At 34.0% G+C, this 17,269-nt stretch overlaps 1 protein-coding gene across 1 annotated transcript in view; it reads right to left on the reverse strand.

The window, feature by feature from the left end:
- Window positions 1–2,301: 2,301 nt before the first annotated feature.
- The window catches only part of LOC123322670, a 32,563-nt gene continuing 17,595 nt past the window's right edge, over window positions 2,302–17,269 (reverse strand). Inside the window, exons 7-12 of the mRNA XM_044910648.1 lie at window positions 14,110–14,207; window positions 9,952–10,151; window positions 9,736–9,899; window positions 7,757–8,088; window positions 5,953–6,394; window positions 2,302–2,891 (exon numbers count right to left, since the gene is read on the reverse strand). Coding sequence (XP_044766583.1) covers window positions 2,458–2,891; window positions 5,953–6,394; window positions 7,757–8,088; window positions 9,736–9,899; window positions 9,952–10,151; window positions 14,110–14,207 — 1,670 coding nt within the window. The 3' untranslated portion in view covers window positions 2,302–2,457. The remainder of the gene's footprint in view (window positions 2,892–5,952; window positions 6,395–7,756; window positions 8,089–9,735; window positions 9,900–9,951; window positions 10,152–14,109; window positions 14,208–17,269) is intronic.

A 17,269-nucleotide genomic window follows, 5' to 3' on the forward strand; every position in this document is an offset into this window, starting at 1 on the left:
AATATTCAATAACAAAACTAGTTCATATCTACGACTTCAGGAACACTGATCATCTAGTTATAGCATTATTGTAGAAAAAGCCTCAGGATTATATAGAAAACTTATCAAACTAATCACAAATTAAGGTTTCTTCCTACAAAAACCATTTTTTTGTCAATATTATATTTTTTACTGGAGAAGTAGGTAAATGTCATCCCAAGTCCTTCCCTAATAAAAAAACTGGATTTGGACTTTCGAAAGCAGCGGTGCTCATCCATTTGTTTCTCGAAATAATGTACTTTCTGTTTTTTACAATTAAGTATCTTGATCTAACGATCGAATTCTCGATTCACGATCCGAATTATTTCTGTTGGAACGAAAAATGATCATAAGCCTATATGTGATGTTCAATAAATGTAAAACATTCAAGAAATAAAGTGATTGTGAAAAAAAATCTATTTCTGTAGTTACTGGAGTGAATCAACCAGTGGCGTATATAGGAGGGGGGTCAAGAGTTTGGGCCCCCTCCGAAATGAATATTATTAACAGGGAGACTAGGCGCAAAATTATCTTTTGAATTTCAATCCCATTGAAAAAATTGTATCTAACCTAACCATTCGACGGGGTAAGCATCTCGCCACTGTAATCAACAATTTGATTACAGTGTGTCTCTCAATCTGATAATTCTCGAGCGCGATGGTTTTTTTTTAATTTGAAGCTTATTATTCAAGAATAACGAAAAAAATATAATATGACATTTTCAGCAAGCCGAAACAATAAAAATTGGCCATAAAGGTCATAAGAATCAGTTTTTGAAATTGTCTCCTATCCTGGGCTTCAAATAGTTTTCGCATTCATTATAAAAGTTGTAGAGTATATCATTTTGTAGAAATTTTATCCGAACCAATTTTTTCTATGTTTGAACGTTTTTGAGATATATGCCGATGAATCACACCGGGTTTCTTCATTGACCTTGACCTTTCGCATCTGTGGCTAAGCTCCTAGCCCTTATCATCCTCTAGCTCGAAAACGGTTAAGGGTATGTAAAATTGCTTCAGACTTAAGTTGTGTATAGAATTTTACTATCTACAACTTTTATAATGAATACAGCCTCGATTAGAGGTACAGAAAGGGAGATATTTAAAAAAAGCCTTCTTATATATCCACCTTCAAACTGTGAGATTAAGAAATCCCCCCTCCGATTAATAGGTCAACACGTCTGCAACACCGAGATTAACAATGTGTATGAAAATCTGACACGCTCGAGTATGTACAGGGTGGGCAAAATTGGTGATACTGAACTACAACTTTTTCAACCCAACGAGGTAGAGGAAAATGCATTGCACATTACGGTCGTCTTCTTTCGAGAAACTAATAATGTCATCAACTGCATTCCTGTATCTTCTTTTGTTTTCGAGTTATAGGCCAAAATTGAAATTTCAACTTTGGTCATTATATCCGTTTCTGTTTGTGCTAGGATGTTGAAATAAAAGCATTATACAGACACTTTTTTGAAAGCAATCCAGTAGCATACTGTGATTTTTTCCAACAGGTATATTTGCCGAGCTATAACATAAATATGTGTTTTTTTCTTATGAAAACAGTAGTTTAAAATGACTCAGAAAGAGTGAGGGCGATATATGGTATATTTCTGAAACGGAAGGCGAATATTTTTCGTACTGATTCACTTTTCGTACTGATTTACTTTTAGTCCGGCTTTCGTCACTGAGCAATTTGATGAAAACATAAATGCCTGTGACAAAAACTGTCATTTGATGTTGTCAAACTAGTTCTTTACGAAATCGGCTAGATTTTACCAGAGAATTAGGTACGTGGTGAATGGATAGTGATAGCGATATGGATAACAGTAACACTTTACCAGAGCTCAGATAATCGGCAATTACAGACACCCAGATGAGGATATAAATCGGATAACTTCTTACTTTCATGAAGGTATGTGAGATCGACGAAGAAATGTAACATGCACCTCGGCAAAAACTGTCTATATTGTCTCGCCTGCTTGCTAGGCTAGTCATAGACTGTTTTTCGTCCTTAGTACATAAATAACTATTATTAAAATTATTCATTCTTGAAAAACTCATACTAAAAAAATATGTGCAATATACTCAATTCCTCTGAAATGACACAAGTATCGTACAGACTTATGTTCCTCCAACGTGTCCGTAAAATTACTTTTTAGCACTTGGTGCGCCTCATCTTGCAGTGAGAAAGAGACACATAAGTTTTTTTATTTCTGCTTTCTTTTAAGAAATACTAATTTACATTCAATAACTCAGGTATGAAAACGTTAATCAGTGCGAATAAGCAATAAAAAATACTATTTATTAGGCATAAGTATATACATTTCCAATACCATCACAATAGGTACGTCGTCAATAGACGAAAATAGTTTAATCCGTCTCCATCTGGATCCTATATATCTACGTCATTTTTAATCTCTTCAACAACCACATATATTCAAATCCTTCTTTTCAGCCCCAAATGGAAACCATCAGTGGGTATGAATCCGAATGCATTTTTGTTCATTTTCAAGGGTATCTGAGTCTTTTCAATCGGAACTATCTCAAAGTGACACAAAATCTTGAATATCAATGTTTTCACTTCCATCAGTGCGAACCTATTTCCTATACAGTTTCTTGGACCAATACCGAATGGTATATATGTATAGGGAATAATCTTCTTTTTATTTTCAGCAGAAAACCGGTCAGGGTCAAATTTGTCGGGATTCTCAAAATATTTAGGATCACGATGCAAACCTACAATTGATATCAACAAAACAGTTCCTGGTTCTAGGGTTAGAGGTTGTTCACCAGGTTTCTCTGGCTGAATTGTATATTCTTTCGTTACCACTCTATCTGTTGCTAGGGCAAAGGGCCACTTCCTCAGTGTTTCTGAAACATAATAACATATCTACTTCATACGATGTTGATTTTTCGAAGATTGCATTTGACCACCAAATAAATACACAATGATTATGGTGCAAATGTATAAAATAACTTTATTTTCTCTTGAAAAATCAATGGAAATAACGGTAATGTAATTTTTTAAGCATTAATATCAAAGATTTGGCTATTCAGAAATATAAACCGACTTGTTTCAGCATTAAAAAAAAAATAGTTTTTTCCATACATTTGCACCAGACTGTATACATACGAGGATATATTGAAATTTCTATAGAATCAAACAAAATTTCGATGTCAAAATATTTTATTACTCAACATATTCTTATTTTAATTGGATACATTTATTACAGCGAATCTGCAACGTCTCTAGACATTTCGAAAAAAATGTTTCCTCTTGGTCTGCATACTAGACCTCCACGGCTTTTATTAACTTTTCGTTGGAAGAAAATTTACGACCTTTTAAACTTTTTTTTTTTTTGGTGTAGCAGGGGGAAAATCTGCAAGACAGACGAACCACCCTCTTCTGAGGGGGAACAGTGTGGGGTTTCTCACTCTCCTGAGCTCGAGACCCACTAAAAACCCTCAACTGCTTCTTGAATTTTGGTTCCGGGCATTCGCCTATAAACCGTTCATCTCTTGGTCGGTTTTCTTCTCGCACATTATCGTGCTGGGATTTATGTGTTTATCCTCTATTGGATTAACACTTTATTGAATTTTTCAATAAGTCTTGGTCTCTTTCGGTAAATTCGCATTCTCCTTTTGTCTTCCTCTGGGTCATAGTCCACTAGTCTCCTGAGTTCTTGATTCGGATGGTTTTTCGCTGTTTCGAATAATTTCTCTGCTTTTCTGTTCATGAATTCCGTTATGGTTTCCCATTTCAGGTCCTTATAAATCTGTCTATTCCTGACAAACCAAGGTGCATCTATTGCACATCGTAGCAGCTTGTTTTCAGTGGCCTGAATTCTTTTGATATGGCTCTTTGCCGCGAAACCCCAGGCAACTGATCCATAAGTCAGTTGAGGCCTAGCAACGGCTTTGATTATCTTCAATTTTGTCTCTTTCGACATGTGGCTTCTTCTTCCTATCAGAGGATAGAGTCTATTCATCGCTGCTTTCGTTTTGTCGATTGCTTGTTTGAAATGACTTTTCCAAGTAAGTCAAGCGTTATTCCTTAATATTTGGCTTCATTTTTCCAGTCGATTTCTTCGCCGTCAACATCCAGTTTCGTTGTGGGTCGCAGTCTTCTCTTCTGTAATAATATTGCTTGGCTCTTTTGTCCATTGAGCTTGATTTTCCACTTTATGCACCAGTCATTTGTTTCGTCAATCGTCTCTTGTAGAACTCGTTCTACTTCTGGGTTGCGGTGTCGATTTGCTATGCCTGTGTCGTCAGCATATAACGTTAGCATGGTTCTTGGATTCGGAATATCGTGGATGTATATGTTGTACAGAAGTGGCCCAAGAAATGATCCTTGGGGTACTCCAGCCTCTATATCTCTTGTTGAGGAGCATTCTCCTCCCACTTTCTCGTAAAATCTTCTATTTTTGAGATAATTCCTGATCAACTTATATTTTGATCGAATATCCAGCACATCTCATCTTATATATTAATCCTTCATGCCATACTCTGGCGACGTCTAGTAAAAGAAGACCTGTAGCTTGTTTATTTTGAAATCCCTCTGTTATGTACTCTGTGAGCCTTAATAATTGTTGTTCTGTTAAATGCTCTCTTCTGAATCCGAACTGTTCTGGTGGTTTCTGGTGGTATTAGTTTCAGATTTTTGTTTTCCTCATTTAGCCTCATGGCGATAATTCTTTCTACTACTTTTCCTAACGCCGACAGTAGACTTATCGGTCTGTAGTTTTGTGGAAACTTCTTCTCTTTGAATGGTTTATTGGATACTATGACTTCTGCCTTTTAAACTTTCTTTCAGTTGAGGAAAGAGATGATAATCGGATGGAGCCAAATCTGGTAAATAAGGGGCGTGTTCTAGTAATTCAAACACTAAATCACGAATTTTTTGCATGGCAACATGAGATTTGTGTGCAGGGGCGTGGCCCCTATGCAAAAACAATACGCCTTTGGACAGCTTTCCGCGTCTTTTCTCTTCAATTTTGTCCCGCAGAGTGGTCAGTAATGTCGAATAGTAATCTCAGGTTATTGTTCTACTCTTATCCAAAAATCAATCATGATTACTCCATAGCAATTGCAGAAATCTGAAGCATGAACTTTTCCAGCAGATTTTTGGACACGAAACTTCTTAGGTCTTGGAGAACAAGAGTGTCGCCATTCCATCGATTCTTGCTCTGTTTCTGGATCGTAGAAGTGAACCCAAGTCTCATCCACAGTAACAATTCGGTTTAAGAAGTCTAAATCGTCTTCAAATCGAGCACAGATCGAACGCGATGCTTCTGCCCTTTTGGTCAACACTCAAACATGTGAGGATCCATTTTACAACAATTTTTCTCATGTCTGAATTGACGTGAACTATACGATGAACGCGTTAGTATGATATATTCAGTGCTTCAGATATCCGTTTTAGCCCAATTCGACGGTCTGATAAAATCATGTTATGAACTGCATCGATATTTTCGGAGGGTGACACAGAAACTGAAGATCATCATCTTCATTGGAAAATTTACCTCTTTTGAAGCTTGCAGTCCAATTTTTTACAGTCGCATACAAAGGACATTGATCATCAAGGGTATTAAGCATATCTTCGTAAATCTGCTTACCTCTTAGCCCTTTTAAATACAGGTACTTGATGATGGCTCGATACTCGAATTTTTCTTCTTTTTTAAAATTTATTGCGTTACTCTGGTTTACTTTTTCGACCTCAAACTTCACACTTATAATGAGATATTGTTCGTTGTTATGCCAACGCAATATTTTTTTATGTATGGGACTGGTCTAGGCTAACTATATATCAATACATCCTCGTATAATGTAGTAGAATCCAAATTTATGACACATATATTATACTCGAAGAAGAGTCAGTCTTACTTTTACCGAAGTTTCAAATGAATATTTGTCTCAAAATAAAACTTACCAGTTATAACCATATCCAGATACTCCATATTCATTATTTCTCCATAAGACGGCATTTTACCATTAGAATGATACTTATCAACTTCGTCAATCAATCTTTCTTGAATATCTGGATTCGTTGCTAATTCGTAAGCAGTGTAACATAACAAATTCGAAACTCCTTCAAAACCAGCAATGAAGAACAAAAAGGTTTGGGCAGCTATATCCATAAGACTCAAATCATGCTTTATCTCTTTAGCTTCCAAATGTTCCTCTACGACTGCAAAACCACCCTTATCATCTTCAGAGTCTTTGACAACAGCTTCATTCTTATTTGATTCGAGAAGCATGCCTACCACATCTGGTCGTTTTATATTCTCAGCTTTCCTCATTTCGATGTTTTCCTTCACAATGTCGACGAAGAAAGACTGAGCTTCTGAATCAATCAGCGGTAAGCCGAAGAACTGAAAAGTGTTTCATCAAATAATTTCGAAATTTCAAATAATGAAGCACCAAATATAAAAATAGGAAATAACTTTTGGGCAACACCACAGGAATTGGCGAATTTGCAAAAACTTTTGATTGCTGATTACAGAAAGGTGTCTCATTTAAGTCTGAAATATATCGATGAAATGTAGGATGTACAGAAAACCTGGTGATTTCATTCACCAGGCTGTTGAAACCCATCTAAATCTTACGTCTCAGTCAATTGCCTTCGTTGAAACTCGATGTCTCTTTTCTGGCATAGATTCGGATCAAGAACAGTAGGTACCCAACGCTTTTTAGAGCAGATATATATCTATACATTCCAAGCAATATTACCTAACACTAGTTAAATCACTTAGATTACTCATTAAGAACAGATAAGAGTTTGAAGTCTGTGATAAATCTAATATATAAAATTCTCGTGTCATAGTTTTCGTTACCATACTCCTCCGAAACGGCTTGACCGATTTTGATGAAATTTTTTGTGCTTATCCGGTATCTATGAGAATCGGCCAACATCTATTTTTCATCCCCCTAAATGTTAGGGGTAGTCCACCCCTAAATTTTTTATTTCATTTTTTGGACAAAATTTTTAATTTCTATTTTTTTATGATACAACATACAAAAATACATACAATCCTCAATTTTTACCCTTCTACGATCAACCCTTATTTTTTAATAGCCATTTTAGTAATTTAATCATTTTTTTTTAGAAATTACTAGGAAATTATTTATATGGCAAAACAACGTTTGCCGGCTCAGCTAGTATGTAATATAATTAGCCAATTGAAATGGTAAGAAACCCTGTTGTTTTCACTAATACATGTAGATTATGAAATTTTTGCGCTAAATTTATATCAAATAATAATCACATTAAATTAGCGTAATTTGAGATGACCTCAATGTCAGAATTTTTTCTGTTTTATTATTTTCAATAATGATATCAAGCACGAAAAATCATAACGCCTTCTGGAGTTTTCTAGTTTTTGTTTTGAGACAAATTTTTTGTTTTGAAACATAGGGAAAAAACCGATTGTCATCAACTCAGCCAGTCATTAATTAACAGAAAGAAATATCGCAAGATTGTTAAAATTATGCGTGCTTGCTTATGAGAGATTGTCTTGATCCGACAAACACAAAGACCACAAACATTTGCCCAAAACTGATTCCCAAGAAAAAATATTTAAAATATCTGCCTGAAATTTTCTGATCAATTACTGTTGAATAACTGGAAATTTTTCTTTGGAATTGCATTATAATACTGGTTTTAAATCTCAAACGATTTATTTCGTTTGTATATCTCGATATCTCATGCAAGTACTTCGAAGTTATCCACTTACAGCAGCAAGTTTTGGTGCGAACTGATACATGAATATTGCAAATTTGGTCCTGTATCCCACGAAATTGGTACCTTTCCTTCCCATCGCATAGAAGGTATTATCCCTATCTTTCAGAGAATCTACTTCCAAACCATAGGCAGTATTAGCTATGGCATCATTGGTGAATCTACTCATGGCATCTTTGAATTCAACTTCTACAATTTTTTCGTTTTGTTGCATGAAGTAATCTGTAAATCTTTCTGCATTTTTGGATATCAAATTGAACATGGCTTTCATTTTGCTACTCGTAAATGTGGGACTCAAGGTAGATCGCATGTCTTTCCATTTTTGTCCTGAAATGAATGATATATTTCAGATTTCATTATGAAAATATTTTCTGAATTTACAGGGTTTAAATAAATGGTTGATTCCTTGTCAAGAAATAGTGTGGGTTCTCTCATTCTTAGATACAGCACCCTAGATATGGCACCTGAAAATCAAATTGGTTCGCTTACTAGAAAACATGCTGTCAGATAGAAAGAAGGTTTCGTGTTTTTGTTGATGATAACAGTAGTAATTTCAAAACTTTGAATAACGGTCTTCCACAAGTATCAGTTTTAGCACCTCTTCTTTTCAATTTAAATTGAAAAGAAGAGATCTGTTAATATAAAGTGTCCCCGTTTTTTCAATTTTCTACCGAATAACCACTGGTATATCTATGGGAGATGATTCCCCAATATAAGGGTCCTGTAGCGTTCCTCAAACAACTGAAGAATAGAAGAATCATCACTTGGAAGACTGGACCTGGTGGAAAGACCCTCCCAGTCAAAAGCAAGATTTGGCTATGATTAATTTGAGTACTAAAGGTATTTCTAACGACGAGGGTGATCCTCCACCAAGATCAGCAGAAGATTTTCGACGCAGAGATGATATTCCTCCCAGTGCAATTGAAAAACAGGTTATGTATCTATGATTATTTATTTTTTTCTTCAGTCATCATCTAGTCTTAGAATGAGTTTGGATGAAGGCTTCACTTTTTTTTTCGTTTTCTGCTCTGTTTCATTTTTGAGGCGATGTCGTGAGTGTATTGATGCTGGTGGCAAGCAATTTGAACATTCATTATAATTCTTATTATCAAATGAACAAATAAATACCATTTTTTAATCAATTCAACAACAAAAACCCAATTTTGGCACATATGTAGTTGGTTACTACCAACAAGAGCAATTGAGAAATTTCATAATATGGATCTTTTTGCGTCTAGTTTTCTTGAAGTATTATACCATTTTAGAATCTTGGTTAGTTGTGTAAATTTTCAAAGAAACTTGCCGCCATATTGTTCACACATTTTATCACAAAACAATGAGGGAAAGTGGGCTGAAAGTAAAAATCTTTCAAAATTGTATGAGAAAAACATATAATATTTTCATTATTTTTTGTGTAAAAACTATAAGTATTCTGGGAGTTTTAGGAGTTGTGGTGGGCAGCAGTACTACTTAAGTTGCCGATACGAAAAAATAACGACAATTTTTGGAAAGTTGTGGCCGTGGTAACTTAAAATATTATGAAGGGTGTTAATTTTCGAAGAATTTCATAAGTTATTTTGTAATTAAATAAAAAATTGAGCTGAATTTTCCAGAAGTAGTTATGACCATGTCCATCCTACGGCGCGGGCTTATCGTTGAATTTTGGGACACGTTGTATATAATATAGGATCGAATTTTGAATGGCAATTTAAAATTTTAATGAACGATTAAATTGTTATGGACTCAATAAGGCGTATTCCACGAATATAAAGAAAGGTCTAAGACTTAATATTCAGGAGAATCAAACTTACAAATTTTACATATTCATTATTACGTCGTTGTTAGAACAGTTTACAGACAGCTGATGTTTTCGGGTTGATACAAGCTGTCTGATTGATCAGATGATGTGAAAATTATGATATTAGCAAAATAGTCAAGGAAAGTTTTGATCACTATACTGTGTTTACTTTTTACCTTTCAGAGAAATAAGATTTTTGGAGAGCAAATCATCTGAAGTTTCAGGCACGAAAGTTTGACGATTCAGGAAGTGGTCGAAATCCTTCACGCATAGTTGTTTAATTAGTTCAGGTGTTCTCAAGAATAGAATTGGTTTGGTGAATTGATAAAAACCATAATATCTAAAATTTGAGAAAGATCTTATTCGTTTCTTGGACTATTAAAAATTCTCACCTTTCATTTGGGTACATATTGTAGATACGGTGAAGTTGTTCTAGAAAACTCTCAAAACCTAGAATTACCCACAAGTTCTCCCCAAAAAGGGGTATTATTTTAGATGTCTTCACATTTCTGTTCTTCCAATAGTTCAGTGGTCTTATAGCTAAAATGTAGAACAGCACCACCGCACACGCCACTAAAAAAATGGCCAACATCTGTAATAATACAAAATGAGTAATGATAATAATACTTGTAGTTTATCAAAGGGTCATTTTTTAAGAGAAGAATGAAGGTATGGAGGATAAACATTTTGATGGAGTATTGAAATTTAACGGACTTTCCTGCAACTGGATGTGAGTAGATATACGAAGTGGGATACATCTATCTCGAATTAACAACTAAATTGAAAGAATTAATCAAAAATAAGTACAAGGTTACCTCAAGTGATGAATTTGTTAATCTGTAAATTACTAGTCTGAACAAGGCTTGTTGCTGTGTTAAAGAATAGATACTTATTCCATCACTGAAAATGTACACGCATGTGATCAGAGAATATTCAATTTTCAGTATCGACACTAATTAAGCTGAATCTTGCAACATCGCAAAAGCAAATGTAATATAAATGTATGAAGTATTTAAATAAACTGCCACGGCAGGTTAAAAAAATTGAAAGTCGGAAAAAGCTGTATTCAAGTTGTTGTTAGAATTAGAACCCCACGTAATTGGAAATTTTTGTGAATTGGACGTGTAACTCGGATTTTTTTCTTTCGACACTATTTCATTTTGTTTCGTTGTGAAACAATTCTGAAATGAAGATTATTGTTGTTGTTGTTATGCAATTTAGCAAAGTTTGAAGAGGTTCTCCGAATAGAAGGATCAGAGCGAAAATATAGAAGGAATGTTGTTGGATAGTATAGGTACTAGATATAGGTAGGTAGTCAATTCTTTAACAAATTCCGTCAAATAGCTTTCGCGATGAAGTCTGTACAGAAAGAGGGATCAGAGAATGCTGAGAACAGGGTGTTTTTGTTCGAATGTCTCAGAAAGTAAACTGACAATTTCGTAAGGAGTTCAGTTTTTTCCTACTCATATTGAAGAATGGAACCCAGTTAATACACTCACCGGCAAAATAATCGATCCACTCAATGAATCGATATTTGTTTGTTCATTCATAAATGTATAATTTTATGTCTGATAAGATTGAATTTTGAATTTGAAATCTATCACATGCTTTGAATTTCGGGAAAATTAGGCGTCATTTTATACGGGGTGCAGCGAAATTTCTTATGAAAAATTTTCAACAAAAACACACAACTTTTTTCCAAAATCTTCATTATTCGAGAAACTAAAAAAATTTCGTGAAAATTTCAACGGCACAAGTTAGTACACGAGTAGCACAATTTTATCCATATGTTTTCATTGAAAAAAAACACGTGCCGGGCTAATATTTTTCCAAAATCTTCATTATTCGAGAAACTAAAAAAGTTTCGTGAAAAATTCAACGGCACAGGTTAGTACACGAGTAGCACAATTTTATCCATATGTTTTCATTGAAAAAAAACACGTGCCGGGCTAACATTTTTCCAAAATCTTCATTATTCGAAAAACTAAAAAAGTTTCGTGAAAAATTCAACGGCACAGGTTAGTACACGAGTAGCACAATTTTATCCATATGTTTTCATTGAAAAAAAACACGTGCCGGGCTAACATTTTTCCAAAATCTTCATTATTCGAGAAACTAAAAAAGTTTCGTGAAAAATTCAACGGCACAGGTTAGTATACGAGTAGCACAATTTTATCCATATGTTTTCATTGAAAAAAACACGTGCCGGGCTAAGATTTTTCAAAAATCTTCATTATTCGAGAAACTAAAAAAATTTCGTGAAAATTTCAACGGCACAAGTTAGTACACGAGTAGAATACAATTTTATCCATATGTTTCCATTGAAAAAAAACACGTGCTGGGCTAACATTTTTCCAAAATCTTCATTAACACAAATTATTCATTTTTAGGAACAAAAAACAAGAATGCTGGGTGAACTGGGACATAAGAGGAAATTTTGTAGAAAACTAAAACGGCACAATTCAGTACATGTATAGCCCTATCTATTTCAGGCATAAAAATCCATTTTTCAAAAAGTGCTGGGCTGGCCCATTCCATACATTTTAAGGAATATCTTGACAAACGTATGGAAGTGAATATAATAATTTTTCGGAAAAATAGAGTTGGCCAATAAAGTGTGGCATAATCGATAATTGTAACATAATTTGGAGAGTTGAATGACAAATATTTGTCATATTTTCTGTTTATCAAAACTTCGGCAACAGACATCAGGCGCTTCGGCTATTGAAATTATTTTAGTTCTAAATGAATTCTCTAATGCAGGGGAATCCCAGAATTGATTGAAATACTGAGCGTCAAACGTCGAACTGCCAAGTTTACTTCCTTCTGCGCTGTGCCGGCTGTGCGTTGCAATACCTACGGAATTTTGCGTAGATTTACGGAATTCAGCGTACTTTTTCTATTATATATTACATTTAACGCGTACATCTGTAAATATGTTATTTTCGTCCTTTTTATCATGGTAATAGGGGTGAATTTCGAAAAACGTAGTTTCGGTGTATTTGCGCATTATTGAACTTTGAAAATAATTGCATTGTTCATGGATTAGACAGAGACATCTCTGATCATTCACATAATCTATAACAACATTTTTCACCTCATCATGTTAATGAAAGGTATTTGCCAGATCTGAGATAAATCCCTTCTGCCATCTATTGTAACATAATTTTCAGAAAAATCTGATAATTTTGGCGACCCGGTTCCATAATTTCATTTCATTTATCTGGCAACACTGGAACGAACATATTCCGTCAGATGAAATTCATTCATCCTCCAAAGAATCATTAAGTCTATGTGACTTCTGAGATCATTCTATTGAATTTTATATCGAGAATCTATTATGTTTTGATTGAATCCTGACTTAAAAATAGGTATGTTAGTAATTACAATACAAGTGTCTTCATTAATGGCCATTACATGAAAGTTTTATGGGTACGCTACTTTTTACGATCACAAAAAACGAAAAACTTATTAGACTTTTTGCGATTGGATGTCTATTAAAGTTAATGGTTAAACAAGTAGAGAAAAACAAATACTTCTGCACTACGAGAATTCTTTCCAAATAGAAATGTGCAGTGTGTTACTTAAGCGAGTCACTGAATTTTGTGACTTATTAAAGGGAAAATTTGAATCTGAATGTGAAAATTTTAAATTTTTAAGGGCTAATCAAAGGTGCTATTGAAAACAGTCATGAGAGAAACAAATTTTCAGAAAAAAAATGAATTTTGCAGATTCAACTGATTTTCGAAATTAGTTAGCATAAAGACAATAATTTCTCACCATATTTTTTCAATACAAATTTCAATTCTCACGGAATCTACGAAATTTTCCTTGCGCAATATTGCTCATGTTTTCTGAATGCTTCATCAATTCTCAGGCCGAATGTACTTATATATATTGATAGTTTGATTTTTTTTCACGGAATTTCATTCTGAATCACTCGCCGAATATTTTAAATCAAAATTCTGAAAGTACCTACATTCGTGTTTTCTATGGTTCAATAAATACTTGATATCAAATGTGACAATAATTCTTCATAATTCGACTACCATTATTTATTATTAATTGAATTAAAGATAATATGAATAGGTTTAACGAATGTTGATTATGTTTTCTTAGGTTAATTTTGAATAGAACTTATTGAAATGAGTATAAAAATGTCATTATATAGGTGTAGGTTTGTAGTTTCAAATTGGATATTGATTGAGCATTCAGAAAATATAAATATTTCTAAGTATATAATTGAAGAATTTATTCGTTTCAGGGGAAATCTTAAGTTCGATACAATAAAAATTCAGGAATTGTCTTTTTACCATAGAATTTTCAAATTCAGTGGAATAAGCCGAAGTTATTATTTTTTTTTAGTTTGTGAAACGGAAAAACTTTACATGTCTACGTCCGATAGTTTTTACGATAGTATATTTGGAAAATTTGTGAAGAATAACAAACATCTTAGTCATGCTTTATATAATAATTTCGCCAATAAATAAGTCACAAAACTCAGTTGGTTCCTGCCATAGAATATAAAATACTCAAAAGTTCCTGCTTACTTGAAACACCGTAACTACGTAATTTCGTTGGCCAAAATCTGTATCGAAATGAAAACGCGTCTTACCTATAAACAATATCAATAAGTCGGTAGCAGATATTTAAGTTGCGTATTAGAATTTTTCATCAAATTATCGGTTTTTTAGATTGATATGAAAAATAGAATAATGTTTTGTTTCATTTGAGGATAAAACAATGAAAACTCAATCTCTCTTGACATTTTGAGTACCTACGTTTCGGAGATGAAATTAATTTTTACTCTGGTATCACTGACATAGAGATAAGTTGATATTTTTCAAAATAACTCACCAAATTTCACATTCTATTAAATTCACAAATTTCAGGCTAGGATTGCAATTTTTGTTTTTCACAATTGGCAAATAAATAAAAAAGCACATAATCACCCAAAATGTTAACATAATTTGTGAATAATAACGTACATTATTTCTTCGACTGTGTCAAAATTGTCACCCCCCTAAATTTTCTTCAAACTGGTCCAAGCATTCAATTCCTTAAACTAAAATGAGTCTAGCAAAATGTTATTCTCGTACCTTTACATCAAATTATTTCCATATAAATAACGCACTTCCTAACCAGTATTTCGAACGACGTATTTGAATTAATAAATACTCAATTGAGACTGAAGTTGGCGTAGGTAAATATACACTTTATTGGATCCCAAGGTTACGGTGAGTTTAGGAGACTGTATTCCCAATTTATAGTAATTATCATGAATGTCACTCTGACGGTTAATTGCATCATGTAGTAGATAATAATTCAGAACTTTATCATTATTATCACAAGCTTGGAGTGTTTTGGATTCAGTCAATTCAATTCGAGTACATCATTGAGACTCATATATTTGATTGTTCTCGCTAATTATCGCCCATTTTATGTTTGTTTATACTATTCAGAACAATATTTTGTTGATATGCATCGTCTATTTTGAATAGTCTTGGTGAACATTTTTATAATAAACGTGTCAAATAATATCGAAGACTAGGAGAGCATTGCGGATTTCTTATTTTCTATCACAGTAAAGGAAAATTGTTTTTATATTTAACAATTCATGATTCCATGTCATGTTCTATATCTTATCATCGTCTGATTTCTTTTAGAAAAGCACTTACCTGAATCCCAGTGCGACTTTCGACCTAATCGATGTGAACCTAATTTTTACACTGCGACAGCTGCAAGAGAACGCCCCTGAACAACAATCAAGGATCTATACAGCCTATATGGATTTAAACCTTCGACTCGATGAAACTGAGAGCGCTATGGGACGCTTTGGAGTACCCGAAAAATTCTTAGCAGTGTGTAAAAGCCTTTATACCAACAACACCGCTAGAATACAGCATAATGGCTCTTCAACCGATCATTTCTTAATCAACTCTGGAATAAAACAAGGCTGCGTGTTAGAGCCTTTACTGTTCCTATGTAATTTTTCGCCAATATGCAAATACCCAGGCTGTTTAAACGGTCCCTTGTGCTACTACAAACCACTAAATGCACCCCTTTAGCTGCAGTAATGATATCTGGGCACACTCGAGATGAAATTGTTTCATTCAGATGCAGCTGACAACAGTCTGATCAGCGTGTATATACGAGTATATAATCTTCTCTAAAAGTAACTCCTTCACTCTCCTATTAAACACCGATGCACCAAGCTGTTTCATGTGATTTGGAAGCCTATTATAAAGTTTAAGGCAATTATAATTAGAGCCTTGTTGGGTCTTCTTTAACCTTGCATATGGAATGGTAAAGTTGTCCTTTTCACGTGTATTGTATCGATGATAGTCGGAATTTCTAATGAACTGATATAATAAGTCCTTTCAGAATTATATTATATGGAGTTACTTTATTTTCGAATAAATGAGTTTACTTTTCTGAAATAAGGGAAAGGTAAGCCCCAGTATCAATTAAGGCCCAAAATTGATTATCATCGATGAAAATCTTTGTTACCTTAGTTCATACTACGACGTTTTTCGATGGCAGCTTTTTTAAAACAATTTGAAATATTGTCACCTTTCTTAGCACAAAAACTATAACTCTCGTAATTTCGAGATGTTCTAGGAACACCTTGTTCACTAATAGGAAAGCTTTGTTCTCTCATTGGAATTTGTTGTCTTTAAAACGACAATTTGCTTGAACATGTCCCATTTTACCACACTGGTAACACTTTTTAGAAATTTTAGAAAAAGGATATTTCCTTTTGAGATGAGACTCATAATCTATCATTCGTGACAAGAAAACTAACAACTCGGCAATAATGCGACAGTTACCTAGCAATCATTGCAGCATTTCGTATCAAGCTCTGAAATTCCACGAACATTCAATTCTACTCGATCCTATTCACTCCAGTTAGCGCGTAAAAAAGTGATATTTAGAATTGAGGGCCGCTCATTCAAATAGTAAGCCTGATATAAAATCTACAATATATCAGACGGTATCGAATAACATATTCAATGTAAGTTTTATATCATGTTTCATCTGAACCTGAACGACTTATATTTCAGCCGAATGTTTCCACAATCACAAATATTGTAAATGAAGAGGATCAAAATGAATTTCTTTATATAGGGACTCCCAAAAAGGTGGTGTCATTTGAAAATTTTATTTTTAGACAAGACCTGCAACAGAAATTTGGAATTATAATTTGAAAAATGAATATTGACATAGTAGGGGAGAGTTCCTTTGAATTGGACAGCCCATGAACCGGACGCTACAGTTTTCTACTACACTCAATACTCATTTAGCATCCTTTACGTAAATCCCATTTTCGCAAAATCGATCGAGATCTCTTGGAAAATGGCTCACCCTGTGGCTCGCGCCTTGTTGCGAAAACGGGATTTACGTAAAGGATGCTAAATGACTATCGAGTATAGTAGAAAACTGCAGCGTCCGGTTCATGCGCTGTCCAATTCAAAGGAACTCTCCCCTACTTAATCATTCTAGGGTAATGGATGTGGAATAATTACAACCACGATAGAAACATTCTCGAAAGATGGAAGGAGCATTACTATCAAGTCTTGAATCAAAATAACGACTCGGATTTATCCATTTAAGACCGTATAGTCCGATGACATCGCTTGATGAGGAAATCTCAATGTCGGAAATCATAGGTGCCATAAAAAATATGAAAAATAATAAATCAACAGGTCT

This window comes from Coccinella septempunctata, chromosome 1, assembly GCF_907165205.1.
Source record: "Coccinella septempunctata chromosome 1, icCocSept1.1, whole genome shotgun sequence".
Classification (NCBI taxonomy): domain Eukaryota; kingdom Metazoa; phylum Arthropoda; class Insecta; order Coleoptera; family Coccinellidae; genus Coccinella; species Coccinella septempunctata.